The 23,458-nt window shown below is 42.3% G+C and overlaps 1 protein-coding gene across 2 annotated transcripts in view; it reads left to right on the top strand.

The window, feature by feature from the left end:
• tns1b (tensin 1b) overlaps window positions 1-23,458 on the top strand; it is a 173,071-nt gene that overhangs the window by 5,601 nt on the left and 144,012 nt on the right. Inside the window, exon 1 of one of the 2 annotated variants that reach the window (XM_080478486.1) lies at window positions 9,325-9,747. The exons of the other annotated variant lie outside the window; for it this stretch is intronic. Within the exon in view, the coding sequence (XP_080334612.1) occupies window positions 9,667-9,747 (81 nt within the window). The 5' untranslated portion in view covers window positions 9,325-9,666. Of the gene's footprint in view, window positions 1-9,324; window positions 9,748-23,458 lie in introns of those variants that run through there. 2 annotated transcript variants of the gene reach the window in all.

Here is a 23,458-nt window from a genome sequence, read left to right as displayed (position 1 = left end):
CCACCGCCCATTTCTGCCTCCCCCTCTCCTAATCTTTTTCCTCCTCAGGCTTTAACTGGGGGATGCTGCAGCATCCAGTTAGAGAAAGAGAGAGGGAGAAAGAGAGAGAGAGAGAGAGAGAGAAAGTGAGGGGGGACCGTGTGGAGAACAGAGGGATGCTGGTGGGATGCTAGAGGAGACAGCGGAGGATGTAGTGACATCAGCTGCCCCCAGCCTCTGGAACCCCTGGAAAATGTACTTTTCCCCCTAAATTGGATAAAAAGCAGTCACGGGGTAGGTTTGTGAAGGACAGAGGAGGAGACACGGAGCAGACTCCGGCGATACCCGAGAGAACGTGAGCTGGTTTTCAGGAGAGAATGGGCGGACCCGGCTGGTGTCTCGCCACCGTGTTCAGTTGGGCAAAATTTTTCTTCTACTGCATATTTCCTTTTTGGAAGCCGAGGAAAAGCAAAACCAAGGTACAGTTTGCATTTTGTAAGAATTAGATTTGACTTTTTCGAGAAGTTCCTCTTTTGCCATTTACACAGTTTATGGTTTTGAACACCTTTATTGTGTACCTGGGAATGGTTACCAACGTACCAATGATGTCTTGATGACTTAGGGTGAAATTCTTTAACAATATTCACTTTACAGGACAATTTGCACCACCATAAGCTTGACCGTCATGGTTTTATCCTTATAAAGGGTATGGATAGACTTCAGTACAGAGCAGTACAGATATTCATGGTCTACTCAGGATGAAAAGAATAATATTTTATGATACACTCCAAACCTTTACTTATAGGCAAACATGTGCAAGTCTACAAGCATGTTAACATACTACCATCAAAGTCAAATCATTTCAGTAAGTTTTATTATGGCCGTTGTTACCTTGTGGCTGCCTCAGTATCTCCGATCAATTGTAATCATTGGGTTGGTAGGAACCATCGTTTTAGGCAGCGATCTGTCCAGCCGTTTATTTGGACAGATCATTTTTCGGAAAAGACTGCCGAAAAAATAGCGGCTGTGTCGCTCAAAGCCGTCTAAAATATGTGTATAATGGCCGTAACTACTTGTCACCGTCTAATTTTGCTTAAATTAATTTTCTTTTCGCCAAAATATAGCGAGTTATCGGCGACTAACTTCTGGTTTGTATTACGCCCAGTAACGAGCAACGTGATTGGTCAATTGATACCATGTGGTGTATACGTTTTGAAAGGCGGTCTCTGACCTAAAGACCTAAGTCTGTTCATTGATTTACCAATTCTTGTCTCAATGAGATGCAAATAAAACGTGAATAATTGTGCTACATTTAATAACAAGTACTTAAATAATTACTTTTCTCAGACATTGAATGGCCCCAGCAGTTAAATTACTTTCAACTTTCAAATATTGTTTTTCCATTTGACCTCGACTCAATACTTGAGAGGACCGAATAGCGCAAGATTCAATATAATACCCAAACTAAAACCTCTAGAAATTGGCAAACACTTCAGTAAATTCAGCAGCTTCTCTCTATCCTATCCTGATGAGACTGATGAAAACCAAAAGCGGTCATTTTCCTGACTACATCTTTAACATCTGGCTAATGCATTTCTCCATTCTTTAGTTATTTCACACTGTTATTAGAAGCATCTCAGCTCTGTTTAAGATAAATAGCAGCTGACCTGCAACATGAGATATTGTGATTTTTGCACATCCCATCATTTCCTTCTGCAGGTTGTCATTGACAATAGAGATGAAATGATTTGTGTCAAACTCAGACAGTGACCAGCCTGACATTAAGACTGCAGCGATAAGAAAACACAGACATCAGGATATTGCTATTTGGACTTTTCTTGGCACGCTTCCTGATTGAGGCTTTGTCCTAATGATCAGAGCCATTAATCCTATGACTACCGCTCCTGCTGCATATTGGCCGTACCGACTCCAGACACATGTGGCGTGTACAGGGCGGTGCCACACAGCGATCCTGCCAGTGATTAAACCGGGACGTGTTCAAAGCTTGGGCCACAAATTCAGGAGCTGTTCTGTGCCGTCAGCATGACCTGTTTGGATCTTCACAGATAGATGTTGTAATGCATTATTCTAGTTTTTAATCATCGCAAGGAAAGTCTCATGTTAGTACTGAAATGAAAGGTGGTGCCACATATCAGTGACTGTTCTGCCCAATTAACTTGAAACAGAAAATGAGCTTGATGATAATTTGATACTTACATTCCTTCTTTTTATGCAACTTGCACAATGTTCTTTGGGCCTGCATGAAAATGACTAAGCAGGTAAAGATTTTGACTTCTTTTACTTGATGTCTTTCAGTTTTCTGTTCCATCCACATGGCAAGAGGTCAGTGAATGTGTTGGAACTCGTGCCGTAGTAAGTCGCCGTAAAAAAGAGTCATGACTAGGAGCAGAGCACCCCAAGACCAAGACAAGACCAAGGCTTTAAAGGGCCAAGACCAAGTAAAGACCAAGAGCAGAGCAGTGCAAGACTAAGACAAGACTAAGTCTTTAATGGGCTGAGGCGGTGCCAAGACCAAGATCTTGAAATTGTTGTAGTACTACACTAGTTGGAACAGTACAATCGGAAGTGAAGAAATACAGATGTTCTCTACTGGAAAGAGCACTAAGGTCTTCTGCATGCCACTGAAACAAATACAAAAACCTGCTGGCATTACTCTCTGATATACAACTGAACTAATCTACTGTTTTTATGTCCTTTCTATCTCTGTGAGTCGCAAACGGATGTGTTCAGTCTTTAAATAGAGCACATTGGGGGATGTTCGACAGCTAAAAACATCTGGATTTGTAATTAACAGGCTGTGTCGTAATTCAAACTGACTTCTCAACCTGCTGGGCATAAATTACATGAGCTCAGTTGGAGGGTTTAAATCCCGTGTTGTTTCTCTGGGTGATTTAGCTTGCAGGAGTTGTGAATGTGGAGGTGATTGACTTTCTCTATCTGATTGAGAACCTGACCACGGTGGAGCATCCATCCATCCATCCATCCATCCATCCATCCATCCATCCATCCATCCATCCATCCATCCATCCATCCATCCATCCATCCATCCATCCATCCACGATGGCAGAAGACAGATTGAGTCCGTCCAGTGACACCTGGGAAAACCTTACAACTTCTTTGCAGTGGTGTTGGTTAAACAGTTTGATCCACATTCAATCATCAGGCTGAACAAAACATTGCTCTGTCAGCCATGCATAGTTAGGGTCACAAGATGACAGATGATTGCTTTTCAGACAATGTTTTATGTGACAATGCATCGCTTTCATTTCAGAGAAGTTTCATGTTTACCCAGCAACGTTTTGAAAAGGATGTCCGTTTACACACAAACAGCAGAAACACTGAAAACAATGTAGTTTTCATGTTGGGCCACTTGTTGGTGTTGTTGGTTGTTTTTGGTAATTAAATCAAACACAAATGCATGCAGAGAAGAGCACGCCATAAACATTAACAGTGGGAGTACACGGACATTCATATCGACAGACGACCAAGTTGGATTGTTATTACGGTAACTCTCAACTACAAAACTACCACTAAGTCCCAGGAGAATATGGACTGGGAGTCATGACACGCTGGAGCCAAACTTTGTTTTTATTGTTCATCTACTGAGCATGTGCAGAACAAGTATTTAATACGGCCACGGTGCGCATGCGCAGTATTAGTTCTTCCGAAAGGTTGCATTTTCCCCCCATTTTCAAAAAGTTGTACCCTAGAAGCCGTTTTCCAAAAGTTGTGTTTTCAGTGGTTCTGCGCACCGTGGTCATGTAAACAGAGTTGTGCGTTTTCACTTAATCGTCATTGTGCAAACGGGGCCTCAGTGTATCAGAGAGAGACCGACAACACATCTTTGGCTTGTGGGAGAAAATTGATGAAAACCTTCAGAAGCACAGGAAGAACATGCAGACTCAGCAGCTTCTTCTTTCTGTGAGAATGAATGGTAGAATTCTGCCCACCTGAAGAAGACATCTTATTATGATGCTGTTTGTCGTGCAGTGACCCGCCAACACATAGAAAGACTTCAAGCAGGGCTGCACAATACATTGTCTCTGGAATGGCGTTGCTTTGGGGCTTGTGCACCACCAATGCTGCTTGATGTGACCACGATTCACCATGAAATCATGAAATAAATCGTGAAAAATGATCAATTCTTCCATTCCAGTCACCTGGGGACGAGTCCTGCAGATTTTATTATGATTGCATGTATATTTTTAGAATAAAAAAAAAAAAAAAAATATGTCAGTGACGCATTTGAAGGAGCGGGCAGACTATAATGCTTCCCAGCATGTGTTATTGTTGCTTCCACGGGTCAGCTGGTGTAGGGCGGACGGCCCTTCCTCTCAGCGTTACACAGCAGAGAGTACAGAGGAAAAAACGTGTGCACACATGTGAGAGCCCTGTAAAAAGGGAGGGCGCCGGGTCTGCATTGTTTTCAACAGATGGGAGTCACAGGGGTTGGAAAGGGTGTGTGTCTGTGTGTGTGTGCTGGGGGGCTGCTGGAGTGTGTTGTTCCCCTGTCTGTCAACAAGTAAACTCCCCCTTCATCTAGCAGGTTCCAGGACGGGAGCCAAGAGGACAGGAGCACGCCCCTCTGCTGTTTCCACGCTCACTCCCTCCTTATCTATCGTCTTATCTTCACATCACGATCGATCGTCTCACAAATTTTGGGAGGATCTGCTCCCTTTTTGTTTGTCACATGCAGCCCAGCTGGGATCCCTCTCCAGCTTTGTACTCTTCTTTACTTGGTTCAAGGATAGTGACCTGACACCAGTTAATCTTCCTAATTGTGTGAGTGTCTCGGGGTCCGCGCTCCGCTCGGGTTTACAAAAGAAGGCAAGAATGGCCAAGGTTAAAGAGGCACTAAAACAGACCCTTCTGCTGATCTGATTAGCCTTGGAAATATGCCTGTGCGTATACACACGCACACACACGCGCAGACACACACACACACACACACACACACACACACACACACACACACACACACACACACACACACACACACACACACACACACACACACACACACACACCCTCCCTGCAGTCCCATCTATATTAAATGACAGGCCATAAACAAATGGGTTCTGATTATGAACATGCAGTTCTGTGTGTGGCCATTAGCAGGTGCTGTAGTTACATTTGGTGACTTTCCAGTTGTGTTTATGCCTACTAAAAATGACTTTCTCCTTTATTCATCTTATTTAATTGCCACAAATTCAAATTAAATTATGTTTTCTTACTTCTACCTGTTTCCAAGAGTGTATCTGCTATTAATAAACTACATTCCAGGTGCTTTAGTCTCTCTGTTAGCTAAAAGTTATTTATAGAAGATATTTTATCGAAAACATGCATCACATCATTCACTGTTACAGGAGCAGGGTGGTGACAGGGGATTGGAAGAACGAAGTGTCCACTGCTGGCTATTCTGTCTGGTACATGTAAGCTCTGCTGGACAACACCTCCATGCACAGTCATGGAGTGACACAGTGTTTTCTTTTAGAAGTAGCCTCAAGATGCCATTTTCTTATATAAATAATATAAATCAGACCTTTCAGCATCTAGAAGCCTTTGACTGTGCCTTTTACTAAAACAAATACTATTTAACGTAACTTTCTTATTCTCAGTGTTCTCATTTAGATTTTGGCTCAATAATCGTCAGGTCGAGGGAAAATGGTATTTTACTTGAACAAGGTCATGCAGTGACTCACTGTGATAATTTGATATTTTTACAAAAACAGCTTTCAATGTAAGGTTTTATTCTTTTTTGTTTGGTTTAGTTTATATATCCTCAACACGTTATGAACACACGACAATATTTTCAAGTGAAAATGTCAAACTTTACAGGACAATGTTGCCCGGGGCCTCTGAAAACTAGGGTTTGGACGACGAATGAAAATCATTAGTCGACTCGTCAGGTACCATCAGTCTTCGACGAATTCTGATAGTGAATGACAAAGTTCAAATCAAGCAGTGAAGCTCAAAAGTTGACTTTATTTAAAGAACAAATCTGCAAACTTGCATATGTAATAAGAGAACATGGTGTTACCACAGTGAACTACTGAATGTTAGTGACAGTACTAGACGTCATGCTAGACATTTATTCAAAGCCATTAAGTGAAGGCGATGCTGTGGATTGCTGGATTGTGTTCGTTCCTGCTTCATCGTTCTCTACCCCGGGTGCAACAGTCTGTGCAAGGACACCCCGTCTGTCTTATTGGCAACTGTGCAGGAACAGAAGTTCATCCATTGTGTCTGGATCCAGATGTGCTCTGAATACTTATTAGATAGTTTTTTTTGGTCAATGACTTTACGTTAGACACACTGCCCTATATGTACTGCACACTCAGTCAAACACTGGAGCCTTCAAGGCAAATTGGAAGTGTTTGTGGCGATGATGCAGAGGTGGTTCCTGGCCTCACATAGCCTTTATGTATGGTTTGCGTATGGAGTACAAATTTGACTTTATGGCATTTAATAAGTACTTCTAACGGTACTCGGTATAGCTAAAGGTTAGTACTCTTACTTGTACTCGTCTATAAAAAAAGTTGTATTGGCGCAATATAACATTAACAGTTTCTACATAGATTATCTTAATGTGCAAATTACTAATGCTAATCTAAATAAAATAAAAAGATGTCGGGAGCCTCGATATGTGAAACGAAAGGGAATACATGTGAGAATGCAGCAGCGCTGAAACGTTGTCGTTCCTCCTGATGATGAAATGATGGGAGCTGCTACTGTTGGCAGGTAAACTGATATGGCAGGATCAATATTTCAGAGCATATAAACAGTAATATTTTGACTGCTGGTTGAAATCTTACTTTTGCAATCTGATAGCAGGGCTTTTTTTTTTTTTTGTGTTATTTTAAAAAGGATAATAATAATGGCCAGTTAGAGCTTTGAAATGACATCGACATGCAGTAATACAGAAAAATATACAGTCAAATATCAGGCTGTATGCGAGTTTGTGTGTGTTTGTGTACAATGGTTGGAGAGGGATTAGGTTTAAATGTTGTCTTTCTAACATTGTCTCCTTTAGTGAAAATGTCAGTGTAAGGGTGGCCTTCAGGAAATACCGGGGGATTAATCCTCTGTGCCACTGGGTGAGTGTGTTTGTGTGAGTCTGTGCCTGGGTGGGTTTGTGTATTTACACTAAGTGTGAGAATAGTGTGTGTGAGAGAGCGGTGAGAGAAATAGGTGGTTGTCGGGTGGATGTTTGTGTGTGTGTGTGCATGCTGTGAATTTGATAGTTTGAATTATGGGTGTTTATGTTTGCAGGAAGAAGTAGGTCTGGATTTTCAGAGGATTCTTCGGTGTAACTTTGAAAATTATGGGTCTGCGATCGTTTACGGTTGCATATGGCCCACAGAGGGATACGCTGAAGTGAAGAGGCTTGAAGTATGATGTGTGTGTGTGTTTGCTCTCATTTTGCCATCTTTGTGGGGTCCGTAAGCTGTGTGTGTGTGTGTGTGTGTGTGTGTGTGTGTGTGTGTGTGTGTGTGTGTGTGTGTGTGTGTGTGTGTGTGTGTGTGTGTGTGTGTGTGTGTGTGTGTGTGTGTGTGTGTGTGTGTGTGTGTGTGTGTGTGTGTGTGTGTGTGTGTGTGTGTGTGTGTGTGTGTGTGTGTGTGTGTGTGAAAGAGAAAACCTTCACATGGGGATAAAGAGTCACGCATGGGGCTAACATGCTCATTGATGAGCAGTGAGAACTTAATGAAGCAGCTTTTACTTCCTGCACGACCCCTCTCTGTTCTTTTACTCTTTCGTGAAGGAGGTCGGGGGGTTGGGGGGCTTCATTTGAGGCCACTATTGATTTGAGAACCCTCGTATTGATTTCAATTGTTTTACTTTAGGAGACATGAAATACGTGTTTGTATTCAGTTCTACACATTCAGAAACAGCTAACTGCAGGGGCGTCAAATGCATTTCCGTTCAGGAGCCACATTCGTCTCAATTTCATCTTGAGTCAACCAGACTGGTAAAATAGTGACATAATGACCTTTAAATTGAACATTTTTTGTTTTTCCTTTGTTGTGGTGCAGAGTACATGTGATGAAAATGACAAAATTTTCACAAACCCAAACAATTGATACTGAAAATCACTACAATTTCAACTTAAAGCCAATGTTCATGCAAAATACAGTGAAATGTCCAAAAAGCTTCTCCTTCTCCTTTTGCTGTTGCATTATGTTTGTTTTTACAGACTCACCCTGACCACATGGCTTTAAGCCATGAGGTAGCTATCTCTTATGGCAGTATCTTGGCTCGGGTCTCAGTGTTGTGTTTAGTCGACTACTCGCAAGAAATTTGTTAAAGAAAATCAGTGTTTTCTTAGAAATTGTTTCAATTTTCTTGGTGGCTTGTCAGCCAGAATGGAGCTTCTTGTAGTCTGGCTTTGTTACACAGGCCTTCTGTTTGACACCCCTAGTTTACACGCTCGTTCTCATTCTGTCTGTCTCGTTTCATAGTATAGCGAAGAAAGAAAGGGTGTAAAAAAATCTAAATCAAAGAAATCTGTGGAGTGCTCACGGGTGAGTAATTTGTGACTTTTTCAAAAGCAATCCAAAGTCAAAGCTTGAGTCAGGCATGGTTTCTGGACATTTTAATTGGAATTTGCACCAGGAGACATAATTAAAGTGGTACAAGGTTTCTTTTAATATGGCTACAAGTGTAAGTTTTGTAGAAATGCTCCTACATTGTTTAAAGATGTTGATATGCTCTAATCAGATTGTGCTTTGTATGGCCTCTGAACCATTGGTGGAGCCTTTTTGTGAGCTTGACACTGCATTGGTAATGTTGCTGGTTAGCTGTATATGCAGGCCTGGGTCTTTTATTGTTGGTCTCTGCATATTGGCTGAACTTGGCGGACTTCCGACATATCCAAGTACCACCATCCATTTGTAAACTCATTTAATAAGGTGCACCCCCAAGTAAGCAAATTTTAAAGGACAAAAAGGATTGAGAATATAAATAGGTGTTTTTTGTTTTTTTTGACATCCGCAGTGATTGAGTATTGGATTTTCCAGAGTCAGGAGAATGCCAGTGGACGTCCATCTCAAGGGTAAACACGGGGGGAGATTATGAAATATTAAAATGGGCTTGTGCGAAAGAGAGACGGAGATGGAGGCAGGGGTGGTGGTGGAGGGGGTGTCGTGAAGTGCCGTGGATGCTGAGGAGGTGGGGGTGAACAGGGAGCGAGGCGGGATCAAGGGATGAATGAAATTAAAAGTGGTGGGACTTAGAGGGCTAAAGAGGGGAGGGAGACACAGGATGAGAGGGAGGGAAGGAGGCGCAAAAGAGATGGATAATAAGTTCACCACCCCCTCCCCCTTTGCTCCCGTGGAGAGGTAGGGGCAGCCTGACCCCCCACCACCAGCAGCACCACCAGCACTACCCCTTCCCCCTTTGTGAAAGTTTCCCCCGGCAGAGGGAAAGCGAGGCAGAGTGAGCAGGCGGAGGGGAAGCAGTCAGGATCCAATTTAGAGCCGAAGACAGAAGTGAATCAGAGCGAGTGAGGAGCGGGGAGAGAGGGTGAAAGAGAGCGTATGTTCTGGGGACCGTCATGGCTTTTCAGCGGTGGGCAACATTTCCCTTGGCTGGATTGGACTTAAGGAAACCCACCGGTGTGTAGCAGCAGCAGCAGCAGCAGCAGCAGCATCACTCCTGTCCGTCACCATGCCGTCCGTCTCCCTCAGCCTGCCAACAGCTCTGGCTGGACCTGCACGCACCTGGGTCTGCCTGTCCTGCATGTTCTGGGTGAGAACACTTTCCAACCAGAGGTCTTTCTCACTGTTTCAACTCCAGTGACCAAGTACCAAGTTTGTGCACGAGCTGAATTCTGCACATCTAACTTCTAAAGCTGTTTATCATATTTATTGGACGTGCATTTAATAACATGGACAGAAACAGCACTGGTCATGCAAGAGGAGACAGATTGCATCAGAAGGATCGCTGGCTGATTCAAGAGAGGATAGTTAAGATGATTTGAAAGCCGATCAAGTCAAGCTGGTCAGGGCATATTTTGGGTGGTCTGGATGTCGGGGGCTGGGTGGAGGGTTGGGACCCCGGCTGCGGGGGGCCTTGGCCCAGCCGCACATTTGAATGCGGGAGATGTTATGAGTGAGACTGCAGGGATGAGGCCAAACTGCACGTTGTCTTTTCTCCTCACAAATGTGTTTTCCATTTCCTTTCTGCGTGCACTAAAAACTTCTGACTTGAGTTAAAAACGTGTCTCCCACTCTCTTCCCCTCAGTCTCCCCTCTCTCACCCTTTCCCACACCCTCACTCCCTCCATGCACCGCTCTGTTTCGCCCTAGGTGGTTGGGACACGCAGCTATTTTTTGCTTTCTCTTGTATAATTCAATCTGCTGCGCATTCCCGCTCGCAGTCAGGGGTTGTTTGTGCACTTGCGTGCCCTCCGCGCCGGGATGTGGTCACTGAAGAGTTGTTTGTACGTCCACGTTAAATGTGCTGTCACTACGGTCTCGACATTTGTCTTGAAACACCATGAGTGCTTTCCCTAAATTGTGCTGATATGAAAGGACATTCCTTCTCTGGAATATACAACAGTGTACACAGCCTCTCCACTTTTTTTTCAGCTGAATGGGGGGATGAAAAAAGAGGGTTGCTGAATAGACCATTGAGATCCATCCTTCCTCATTCTGCACTGGTCCTTTGGGACATGACTGCACACCACTGGCAGGACTGTGGTTCTTGGCGAGGAGACTGGATAATCTTACAGAGCTCTTCATCAGTTAATTACCATTCTTTCTTTAGAGGAGCGGGAGGCGAGGTGAAAGGGGGTGGCGAGGGGGGGTCGTAAAAGAAATCTCAAAGCCCCCCAGCTAAGCCCCGGGTCACTGATTGACTGCATCAGAGCACTGTATGACAAAGCGGGCTCACTTAAGGGGGTGTGGCTCAATCTGAGCCCTTGCGGTAATAGTGGAGCTTTGTTTGATGCTAAAGCAGCCTTAATTTGGGCACACCTTATTTCAGCGGGCTGAAGCGGACAGGAAAGCAGGCTTTGTAGTCTGTTTCAACTGTTGGAGGGTGGTCGCAGAGCTTCAGAAATCCCATAGTCCTGCAGCTCTCCTTTCAGAACGGCGGGCCCATGTGTAGATATCTCTTTACTTTCTTAGGCGCTGTTTACACAACAATGTTTTCAAGTGAGTGTGTTTTCAAGCTAAACTGTCATTGCATTTTTTTTGGTCTCCCTTTAGACGGCAATAGTGCAACTTTTTGAAAACGGCTCCAAAGGTCAAAGTTTTTGACAACGCTCCGAATCCGTTGTCGTGTAAACGGGGGAAATGACACTTTTCTGAAATGCTGCTACTGAACCTGCGCACCATGGCTGTAATAAATAGTTCTTCTGTGCATGTGCCAGTAGATGGACAATAACAACAAAACTGTCATGACTCCCAGTCCATATTCTCCTGGTACTAGTTTTATAGTTGAGTCACCATAATAACAATCCAACTTCATTGTCTGTCCATACCAATGTTAATGTACTCCCCATTATTAATATTTCTGTCACAATGTTCTTTATACACATGTATGTGATTTCATTACAAAAACAAACAGCACCAACGAGTGGCCCAACATGAAAACTACATAGTTTTCAGCATTCCTGCTGTTGCTGTGTAAACAAACATTGTTTCAAAATGTTGCTGTGTAAGTATGAAACGAAAACAAAAAAAAACGAAGCGTGTAAATGGGGCCTAAAATTGCCAACCCCATGTGAACGTCATCCTTGTTTCTGTATCATAAGTCGCTCCAGTTAATCGGTGTAAACCTTTTCTCGGACAAACTGAAAGTGTGTGTGTACATTGCTGTCAAATACCATTGCATTTAACTTTCTAATTGACGACCTTGAAGTGCGCTGCAAATATGAGTATTTGTCATTTTCATGACTTTTCCCTTTTAGACGGCAGACGTAGGCCATTCGAGTTAGAGCGAACCCAAATAGCTATGAGTCATGAAGCAAACCTTTTCCAGGAACAAAGAAAAGTTCCTTCCAAAAAGCAACAAAACTCACAAAGAAATGAAAACGTTCAAAAGCTCAGATGGTACTCATCTGTTTGTTATTTTCCTGCTCAGGACGGCAGTATGGATATATCTCTATATATTGGACATACCCTGTAGGCAGCTGGGAAAGTGAGTACAGCTGCAAAAGCTCTTATGGAGAGAGACTGGGCTGCAGAACGGGAACGTTAGAAATTGGTACAAAGAGCATGTGAGTGAATGAGTAAGTACAGATTCAGGAAACAGGTCATCTTCATGAACGAGACAAGATCTACTCCTCAATCTGGCCTCCAAAATGGGGGGGGGGGGGGGGGGTTCTCTTGTCGGATCGGGATGAAAAGGGAGATTTTCCAGCATAGGAAGCAAAAAGAAGGGAAAATATGGGAACCTGCTGCGGAAATGAACAGACGATGCTCAGGGCTGAAAGGGTGAGCAAAGTAAACATGGATGATGCAAGAGGCCTTGAAAGAAGACCTTCGAAAGAGTGCTGTCCCTCCAAAAACACTGAATAATTAATGAGTGCCGAAAAAGGTTTGAGGTTTTTTTTTTATTTTTATCAGGTTTCTCAAACAGGACCAGAAAACCAATCAGGTCTCTTCTAACAGCCCACTCCTTGGAGAAAGTTCAGAGGCCATGTGAATTGTGTTGACATTAAAAAAACAGTCATAGGTGACTATCACGGCCTTGCATTGTGGCTTAAGCACAGCAGAACTCCATGGGAGGTGTGCCAGGCATTTGCCAGGGTAGTTCTCAAGCTCCTCAAGGAACGACTTCCTCAGTTCTTGGCCTCACAGTTGTGTCAATGCAAATATTGACGCTTGGCTAAGCCTTCAGACTTGTCAGGGTTCAAAGAACTCTCCCGGATGATCGATATCCATTAACGTACACTTGCTCCGTCTAGGTTGAGTGTTTGGGCTCAGGAGGAGCCCTGTGGGGAACAGTGTCACACACAGGAATGTTAGGTCAGGTCTTTAGTTGTCTCTACTTGCAAATAAATAAACCCCAAAACCATTGAGGCTGTTTTAACCTGACTTAGATCGTTTACATCCACAGAAAGCAACTCACAGATAAAACTAACAGCCTCAGCTTTATTCCTCTGGTTTTAATTTCACCATCATTGCCTTTCACCCTCCTTTATTCTCTTTTGTTTGTTTGTCGTTAGATTTTTCCCTATAATTCCCCATGTGGGACATCTTTAAAAAATATGGGCAATATTTTTGTAATTATAACATGAGGGTTTACATGGCCTCAGTGTTTTCTTTCTATTGCAATGGATTTGCCATGTAGTTGCTTCATGGATTTGGCGCTGCCTCCGCCGCCACCACCTGGGGGAAAGTTGCAACCAACATTGTTCTATTTTCATGTTTGTGTGCCCTTGTTTTCTTTTCCATTTGGTCTTGATGATGACTCAGTTGAAAAATCACAGACAAAAAAAGAAAGAAGTTTAACCCTTGCTCGGCTGAATTATGGGAGTTGTTGAGCTTTGTGTAATGCCCCCACCCACCCCTTTCGTTCATGAACGGACCCCCAGCTTTGTGCATGCTTCACTGGGCACATTGGCCTTAAGCCTCTCATGGTCCTCTGGTTTTCCCTGAAGGGAATTTTGGAATTTGACTGGGAATCAGTTTCTCTATTCCCTCTTCCTGATCCCAGGGTATTGACTTTTTGACCACAGTAAAGACAGTTTATCCACATTTTTATTGGCGATATAAGCTTCCCTTAACTCCCTCAAGGTGACCGGCATAATAAGAATTTTTTGGGATGCACATGTGTGAAAATAAGAAATATCTGCCAAAGGTTAAACATATTGTACTCACAATTTTCAGCTGTTGCAAAGTGATGATAAAGCGAGTCAAACACATCAGCTACAGTTGCTCCTGGATTTCTTAGGTCTTTTGTTTTTATTTTTATCTTCTCTAGTTGGACAGTATTTTTGTGGCGCCCCTTAAAATCTTTATTTTTAATTTCAGGCAATATTGTTTTTCCTGCACTTTTCTGTTCATACCAATCGGCCTTCCAACAAACTTTATTGTTTGTCCCTTTTAACCCAGAGGTGTCAAACACAGTTTTGACCAATTTGTTCTTGAGTGTTCCAGATTGATAACATATTACCATAAAAACTTTGAAATTTAAAGCTTATTGTGGAGCAGAGTATACTTGATGAAAATGTCTACTTTTTCACAAAACCAAACAATTACTACTGAAAATGACTACAATCTCAACATGAAGCCAATGTTAAATAAACCTATTGCAAAATACAGTGAAATGTGAAATACTGTAACAATCAGTACAAAAAAATTTATTCGGAGTTAGATCATGACAGCAGTAAAAGATAAATACGTTTTTAGAATGTAATACAACAAAGGATTTGGTAATAAGTGATTAAAATATCATAAAAATATAAAAATAAGCGCGGCAGCACGAGTAGGTAAAAGCTGCACACAAAGATGTCACCGGTTGTTAAACCATCTAATGGGACGGGGGACAAAGGCTCTCCTGAACCTCTCCGTCCTGCAGCGCATTGAGATGAGCCTCTCACTGCAGCTGCTTCTTTGTCCCTTCAGGATAGTGTGCAGAGGATGGTGAGCATTGTCCATGATGGCTTTTAATCCGACCCTTGTGCGATCCTCTACCACAGTTCAGTCCGGACGCTTTCCCACCACTGAGCCTGCGTTTTTACCAAGCTTCCCCAGACGCTTGTTGTCCCGCAGCATAGAACGGCGCTCTCGCCACCACAGTGCGGTAAAACATGCACAGGATCTCACTGCAGACATCGAAGGATCTGAGTCTCCTGGTGTCCGTGTTTGCAGACCAGTCCAGCTTGTTGTCCATCGAGTAAATTGTAAAAAATTGCTTGGTGGTTTGGTTGTAGTGGAGCCTCTCGCGGTTCAGTCTAAGCCCACGGGTCTTATGTTTGACACCCCTGGTCTACATCATGGATGGAGCACGAACTCTGATGTTGAATAAATGTGATATTTTCTAGTTGCTCGAATGAGAGCAGACACTTCTAATAATTGTCACGTCCTCTGTTTGGTCTGTTTGAATGTATTTGATGTTGTGTTTAGGCTTTAATCAGCGGAAACTGATGGATTCTCTCTCTCTCTCTCTCTTTTTTTTTTTTTGCAATGGGCATCCTTGTTTGATTGGCAAACACAGTTCAGATGGCTACGTTCCGCACATGGGTTTGTTTGAATCACCGAACCTGGCCGGTGTAAACACAGCCTTGATGTTTAAATATTCAGCACTTCGTATATGCAGAACGACTTTCACGACAACCACCCACGTCGACTCTCGCCAGCAAATCCCTCCTGATAGTTCAGGTTTTGCCCGTGTTGAAGTACTCCTCCACAAGGTCTAAATTATCTTTCAAAGAACCCTGGAAAGTTTGACTTGCTCTCTATATTCCATCTTTGGTCATGTGGATTGGATACATCAACTTATTCAGTGAGGTCATGCAAAATAAATCCATCCAACAAACGTTATTCTTCAACGACTCAGGTTTTGGGAAGCCTTTCTTAGCCCATTGCTGGGATTAAATCTGCTCTGAAAGGACTGCAGGAAAAACAACGACTGGGCAATAGATTAATGCAGGTGACTTTTCGTGTGGAAACGTGAGGGTTTAAAGGTTAACACTGGAGCAGTGGAACAACAGTAAGCACTGGCAGCAGAATGTGATGAGGCGCTTCAACCTGGTAACAATTAGGATTGAGCCGCCTAAAGGAAGCGCTTTGTGGAGCCTGATCCCCTCAGACACCAGCGCCTCAGTGTTACGTAATTAGTCATCTGCAATATTACTAAAGGCTTTGATTGATCTTGAGAGAAAAGTACTTGCTTCCTCCAGAAAACCAATAGATGTGGGACTTTTATCATATGTAGGATCTAAAGGTTGATGATGGTCAGTTGATCTGTCTTTTGGAGTGTTGACTGCTCCGTGCCATATATCTTTGAGCTAATTCCCTCTGAGCTTTACATATCATCAATGATAGCCAGACTGTTTATTAAATTGCTCAGACATTGACAGCTCCTCTGCTTGAAGACTTCTTATTAAGCCCATCTCCTTGTGCGGTTGTTTGGTACGAGTGTGATCAGACCATTAGTCCATCACAAGACCCTTTCTCATTATGTCCTTGACATCATGTCCACATTATCACACAGTTCATCGTGCTGTTCAAGAGGATTGATGATACTTTGACACTGGAGCCACTCAGTTGTCCTTGAGGATTATTGCCTATGGAAGCAAACTGAAAACAAAAATGATCTATATTGATAAAATAGCTTTGAAAACCAGTGAATTTATAAACAATTAAGCACATTTCCCTTCAGTCTCCTTTCTATTTTAAGAAATTATGAGACTATTTTGAGAGGATTACTGAAAAATTTGTATATTCCTCTTCATTGTATGAAGGTCAGCATATCCTGAGTCCAGAGAAGGATTCAACCTCTAATGATGTATGAGCATTTTTTAATTGTAATACAGTATAAAGTTATAATGATTTCAAGCTTTACCCTCGCCAGTTAATGACAATTTCTGCCCAGTAGCTGAAGAATATACATCACTCTCCTATCATTTTTAAACCTCCAGACTCCATTAACACATGCAGAGACTTTCTCCTGCAGTACAGTGGAATTGTTCATTAACTCCGGAGACGTGACCAACAACTCTCAATAAAATACCTGGCAACCCACAAATTTTCACAGTCTGTCAAGTGATTATCAGTGTTTCTGCCATTTCCATTTCACAACAGAACACTCCAATTAGAACGTGTGAAATCATGAACATATGTATTTCCTTAAAATGAGTCAGATTTGCCGAGACTTTTTTAAATTCCACAGTTGCTTTTCCCAACCAAGGCCATGCTGACCGATCATCTACTCCTTGTAATCGATAAATACGTCGTAGAAAACCGCTCATCAGGATGGCAGACGCCCTTTAAAGGTCAAACATTTTGGTTGTCGTCTGCACGTTTAGCAGTGAAAGTATCCTTATATGGACGTGCACATCACAGACCAAACATTCCCTACATGTACGTGCAGACTTTACAGGTCTTCACTGCCAAACTCATCAGCCAAGTCAAACGTCTGCAAAATATATTTAACACGATGTTGTTTCTACTCAGCAACAAAGCCCTAACATCGATAAACGCCAAGAATCATGTCACTTTATTAAAGCTGAGGCCAGAGCTTTAGCGTGAGAGAATACGAGCACTTGAGAATCAGGATCTGCAGAGATCAAGACTGAAGGCCCTGAGCTTTTGCCTGAACGTCGCTACTTGTTTTTTTTTTTTTTTTCCTCTACCAGCCGCGAACTCGGGATTGTTTTGAGGAGCTCTTTCTTGGCACGGTTCGTCCGGGCTCTCGGTCGAGGGCCCTCCACCGAAGAAAGGCGCTCAACTTGCTAATGCCACGATAACCTCTAACTCTGGATGTGATCTGAGACCTCCCGTGGTTCCTTATGCATTCAAGTGTGAGGCCAAACAACGCTCATTGGAAGTGGCGCTGACAGCATCACGCTGTGCCGCCTGTGCGTTTATCCAGAGGGGGAGGCCGGGAGGGGGATCCGCACTTTGCTAATTGTTTTAATTCCTGCTCTTAGCTCTCAGTGCCACATGTAATTTGTTACATTTCTTTGAATTATTAGTATTTCAGGCAAAGATTTTATCTGGTGGGACGGAAGGAGGAGGCACTCTTCAGGAAATCATGAGATGTAATCACAAGAACTAAATCCCCCCACAAAACAAGTCAACCCCGTCCGTCCTATGCTATATTTTGGGGGTAACGGTTTGGGTTTCATCCATCTCGTCCAAGTTCCTGTGCGTCTGCCAAGTCAGCGCGATACGGAGCGCATGCTGTTTCAGCTCTTCACGATGAACTTTGGCTGTCTCCGATTAATCCGGTTTCATCCCTCCGAAACAAAACTTTCTGGCAGAGCTCGCCCTCCTTCCTCCCTCTCGGAGCTTGTCGCCGCCTCCGTTGCCATGCATCATTTATTTGCACAGGCTGCTATATCGCGATGCTGTGAGAACGAATTCGGGGCTTTGTTTTCCTCAAACAAAACTTATCTCTGGAGATTTTGGGACTTTCTCCGAAAAACAAATGAGGCCGCCGTTTTATGAGCTGCTTAATAAGGGTTTGTTGTAAGATTTCAAAAACACATACCTGAGTTCAGGCCAGCAAATGATAATGTAATTATGTTTTTCTTATGACAACACACGGCAGGAATTTATTTCACAGTTTGCAGTCCAAACCACTATGACAGATCTTAAGAAAAGGTGTACAATAGGGCGAGTTCTTGCGTTGGAATGAATCAATAGTTTTTAATGATCAGTTAATGAAAAGGGGACCCTGTCCTACTTGCTCAAAATACATGGCTGAGGAATTTTTACAGGGAGACTGCAGTTTGTTTTGGCACCACGACACTTTCCAGGGGAAGAACCCCGTCGGTGCTTCAGCTGATAAAATCACCTTGTGAACCCACACCAACATCCTTTGTTTTTTCCTCTTTTTTTTAACCTAGAGGATACAACTTTTTTTTTCTTCCCCCTGCTGGCTTTGAGAATAATTACAAAAACACAAGTCGTGTGTTTGCTCACATTCTAAGGTCCAATACTTCAGTAAATCCATAGGGGATTTTTTTTTAAGGAGCAAAATAGAAAAAAAAACAACTCCCATGACACAAATATATAGTAGCTCACCTTGACGTATCCCCTCAGCCTGCACAATTTCTCCACTGTGTTGCATTAACATTAGATTTTATCATTATCATGACATCAAGGTGCATATTGCAAAAGAAAACTAAATTCATGTTGGACAGGTGTTCAATGCTCTGCAAATTAAAAATAGCAGCTCACCTTTTAGCTGATTGAATATTAAAAGAAAAATCTGCTATTTAAAAATGTTTCTGCGACTATAAAGTTAACCAACTTTGAATATTCTTGCCAAGTTGTTCAAATATGAGGTATGGAAATCTACATTAAAACCATGTTGTCATGACAAATTTTGCTTAAATCATAAAGAGACGTCACATCTCTGGACTGGTCTTGTCCTGTTTGGTCTCAGTGCTGTATTTAATACTATTGATCATCCTACTACAGAGACTTTCATTTCATCGGGATTAAAAGTACACAACTAAACTGGTTTTGATCATATTTATCAGACAGCTTACACAGTGTTAATGTTAACGTGGAGTTCCACAGGGTTCTGTCTGAGGACCTATACTTCACATTTGACATGCTTTCTACAGGCAATCTTATTATAAAACACTACATTAACTTCTATTGTTATGCAGATGACACACAAATCTATTTATCAATGAAACAAGATGATGCTGATCAATTTGTCAAACTAAACATTGGACGGTATTACTTTGACCCACGGTAGCACTGTGAGGAACCTGGGAGTTATTTTTGACCAGAATTATCCTACAACTCCCACATTATACAAGTATGCACAGGACTGCCTTTTTTCATCTGCATAATATTTCCCAAAATTCGGAACATGTTTTACTCAGAGTGACGCTGAGAAACTAATTCATGCATTTGTTACTTCAGAGTAGACCAGGTTGTTATTCCCTATTATCAGCGTGTCAGAATAACTGCTTGAAAAGTCTTCAGTTGATTGAAACATGCTGCAGCCAGAGTCCTGACAGGAAACGACAGGAGAAATCTAATTACATATGACACACAGCCCCTCATTCCTCATAAGTCATATCACTAAAGAAAATCTGCAATAACTCATCCTGAGTTAAATTTCTTTCTGAATGAACGCGTTCGGATCAGATTATTTCGATAGACGTGTTGACATGAAGCAGTTTCAGCCTGATCAGATTCTGGTTCCCAAAGTTTTTACCCGTGTGAACACAGCTACTGATTAGTCTGAGTAGTTTCTCACAGGTTGTGTGTTTCCTGTGTGTTGGAGGGAGAGCTGACCCCCCCCCCCCCCCCCCCCCCCCCCCACACACACACACACACAAAAAATGTTTCTGTCCGTCACTTTGGTTCTCCTCACAAAGTTGAATGAGTACAAGATGACCACTGTGTGTTACTTCAATGCTGACGTTCTGTGAAAAAAAGGGGGAATTTTTTTCTTTCCCCCCCTTCACTTCTGGATGACTGAGTAATTTCCTTCCTGGGATCCACCTCACTGAGATGAAATGCATGTAGAGAGCGGAGTCAGAGGAGGAGGAGGAGGAGGAGGAGAGAAGGGAGGAAGGAGAGACTGGAATGCCCGGGGTGCATTTTTTTATTTTTTTTGCCCTCAAATGAAAAGCAGGTGACTGTTCATTGTAAGGCCGTTTAGTTAGTGGGAACCGGAGAGCGGAAGAAAAGGGAGGAAGGAAAGGTTAAAAAAGAAGAAAAAAAGTTCTCTTCTCTCTGGTATTTAGCTGTGAATTGTTGCTGGTTGCACTTGTTCTGTAGTGGGCTGCTCACAATGAGGGGATTCACAGACGTGTTCCTCTTCAGCTGGTGAATGTATTGTTACTCTGCATTCAGGAGAAGTCGACTAATTGGATCCTGGAGGATTCTTTGTGTGCAGTTTCTCCTGAAGAGTCCCTGCGAAGCTGATTGGGAAATATTTTACTCCGAGAGTTGTCTTTGCTGTTTATACAGGAAAGTCTAAACCAGGGGTCGGTGACCTTTATGACCAGAACAGTGGTTTGTGCCGCCTTCCACCAAATCGAATTTTACTTGAGCGGCAATACACTTTTGAAATTTAAAGTTAGGCTGGCACAACAGTTTCATGTATAGGCTCGATATACGTTAACATTCATGAAGGTTCAATTGCAGTTTTGGATGGGAAACGTCTCATTATATTTCTAGCTGTCTTTGGACCTGATTTTATCGATTTCACCGCTTTTAAAAAATTGTTTTTCAAAAATGCTTCTTAAACATTTCCGCTCTATTTTAAGCAGTTGCGCATATTTTCTCCTCATTTTTAAAGTTATATTTCTTTTAGGAATTCTCATCCTTTTCATTTGTTTTAAGCTGTTTTAGCATTTTCCCCCATTTCAGTTTTCTTTCAGTGTCAGGTTGTAGACCCCTGGTCTAAAGTATCTGATCAGTTCTGAAAGTTCTTGTCTCTGGTTATGTTAAATGCTTGAATTTACAATACAATGATTTTACTCTTCTATAAAAACATTGAAATTGTCATTAACGCATACAATATTTACAGTTTTTGAACTCCATAATGCAGCCCGACTTAAAGTGGAAAGTAGATCATTTTATTAGCTTTATTCAATTCAATATATTCAATAATAGTAAAGTATTAAGGGACTCCAGTGTTACACACTCATTGATTTAGTTCACGGCGAATGTACTGGTGTTAGAAACAGCAAGTTGGGCATCATCGGTTTATTTTTGTTCTGTGTGTTCAGCAAAAACTTTGCTTAAATAAGATATTTTTCTTCTTCAACGACTAACTGTCAACAGGTTTTATCTCACTAATTCCCCTAAAAATGTCTGCCTCCAACCAATAACAGCACTAAAGGATCAGACAACGATAAAACCACAGTCCAAAAGGATTTATCTCTCCATTTTCTATTAATAACATGCTTGGGTTAATTAGCACCAGGTGAAATAACCTGAGGTGTTTCCTGGACAGTTAATCCACAGAACAGCACAGCCCTCAAGCTGGAATATTACATGAGGATTTACTCACTGGTCTTCTCTGATGTGAAGTGGCAGTTTGCTGGGGCGGCTCTGGCTTGGTTTGTAGAGTGGGTTGATGGTTGCCGGCTCGATTCTACATTTCACCATTTACACTTGTCAAAGAGTTGCCGAGCAGGACATCGAACCCCAAAAGGCAACCTCTGTTGAACATATGGGTTCGAGCTGTGACTTTTTCATTACAGCTGGAAAATAATCCACAAAAATGTTTTGTTGAGTTTTAATGCAAGTCATGTTTAGACTTGCACACAGATTCATTCATCCTCTTCAACGGCCTGGGCAGGAATGTGAGTCAAATAAAAATAACATTGCAGGAATTTTTGTTTCTGAATGAAAGAAAAGCCCATGATTTGCTCTTTTGTTGGTGAATCTGGTTTAACGCTTTCAAACATGTACCTCCTACATAACTGATGACTCATTCAGTAAAGCCATGTTTTTGCTGAAAAGCTTTCAGGACGGTAGCCAATGACTGTTTGCCATCAATTAATCTGCTGGTAAGCACTTTTAACCCAACAAAAAAAGTCAGAGACCAAATGACTTGCTTACAAATAGGTTTCCTCAAAGTGGACAAAATTTAGAAGAGAGGGTTGACACATGTACATTGTGAAAGTTTTGTTATTCTTTTATGTGCTGAATGTATTTAATTAATTAATGTATTTAATTCAAAGATTCTTAATTGAGGGGAAAATAATAGATGATGTTTTCTCACATGAACTCAATATACCATTCCATTAAGAAAAAAAATACGTATTTAAAAATTACTAAAATCTTTATGTTAATCAGTCGAATTGGTAGAAATGAAACATCAGGTAATTTTTTAGTCTTAAATTGAGAGGTTGTTGCAAGGCTTTGCTTTTTGCACACAGGCTGTGCAGTATTTCATCTTGTACACATGGGATGGGTTTTATAGTGTATATTATCATTGCAGCCAGACATTAATCCACTCCAGGAGGCTCTATACTTTATTTCACCTGCCCTCAGGGGACAGGAAGTCACTGCAGTCCCTGATGTAGAGTTTTGATGTGATGACTGGCAGGAAGAGCACAGGTGGTCATGTCTACGAGGAGCCCTGCTGAGTCAGCACAACGGAAGAGTGTGCAGAATCTCATGATATCAGGCACGTTTCCTGTAACACTTGTCTTTTAGCTAAATCCAAACCCTGCAGTGACCTCGTGTGACCCGGCCGTTACAGCTCGTGTCTCCTTGTGATTTGCTCCCGCATCTTTAACACAACTTACATAGAAGTCAGACAGATTTACTGATGTGACATTTTCCACACTCCGTGAGACGATCGAACGGTGAAGATCTTAGTGAAATTTATGAGGAATATAAAATTCCCCCGGACACCTGGTTGCATACAGGAGGCCAGTTTTATGAATAACGGATGTAGATGTTCATAAAAGTAGTGATACCGTCGGTGAATGTTAACTTTGAGTGCGGTAATAAATATGTCATCTGAGTTTGTTAGAGAGGTAATAACCTGGCCTTCTATCTGCATAATGCATATCAAACAAAGCCAGGAAGACCTTTAGCTTTGAGCCCAATGTGGCAGTCTGCTTGCTTTCTTGACTAAAATCCTGATATTCGCGTGACGACATGGCAGGCAATGGAGGAGGTGAAGGAGTAGTAAGGAGGCACTCGTGTGGAGGTGAATGTCCAGGACAGGTGGGACTCTACGATGGTGTCCAGAAGATGAAGACAGGAAGTGGAGGAGCGGTATCTTGAGTAGTTGATGACGGGGAGTGGAGTGAAAAGGTCCTGACCAGACGGAGCTGGGGAAAGGG

Source organism: Lipophrys pholis (genome assembly GCF_963383615.2).
Source record: "Lipophrys pholis genome assembly, chromosome: 13".
Classification (NCBI taxonomy): Eukaryota; Metazoa; Chordata; class Actinopteri; order Blenniiformes; family Blenniidae; genus Lipophrys; species Lipophrys pholis.
Note: the sequence above shows the minus strand (reverse complement) of the source record. Positions and strands in the feature narration are given on the sequence as shown.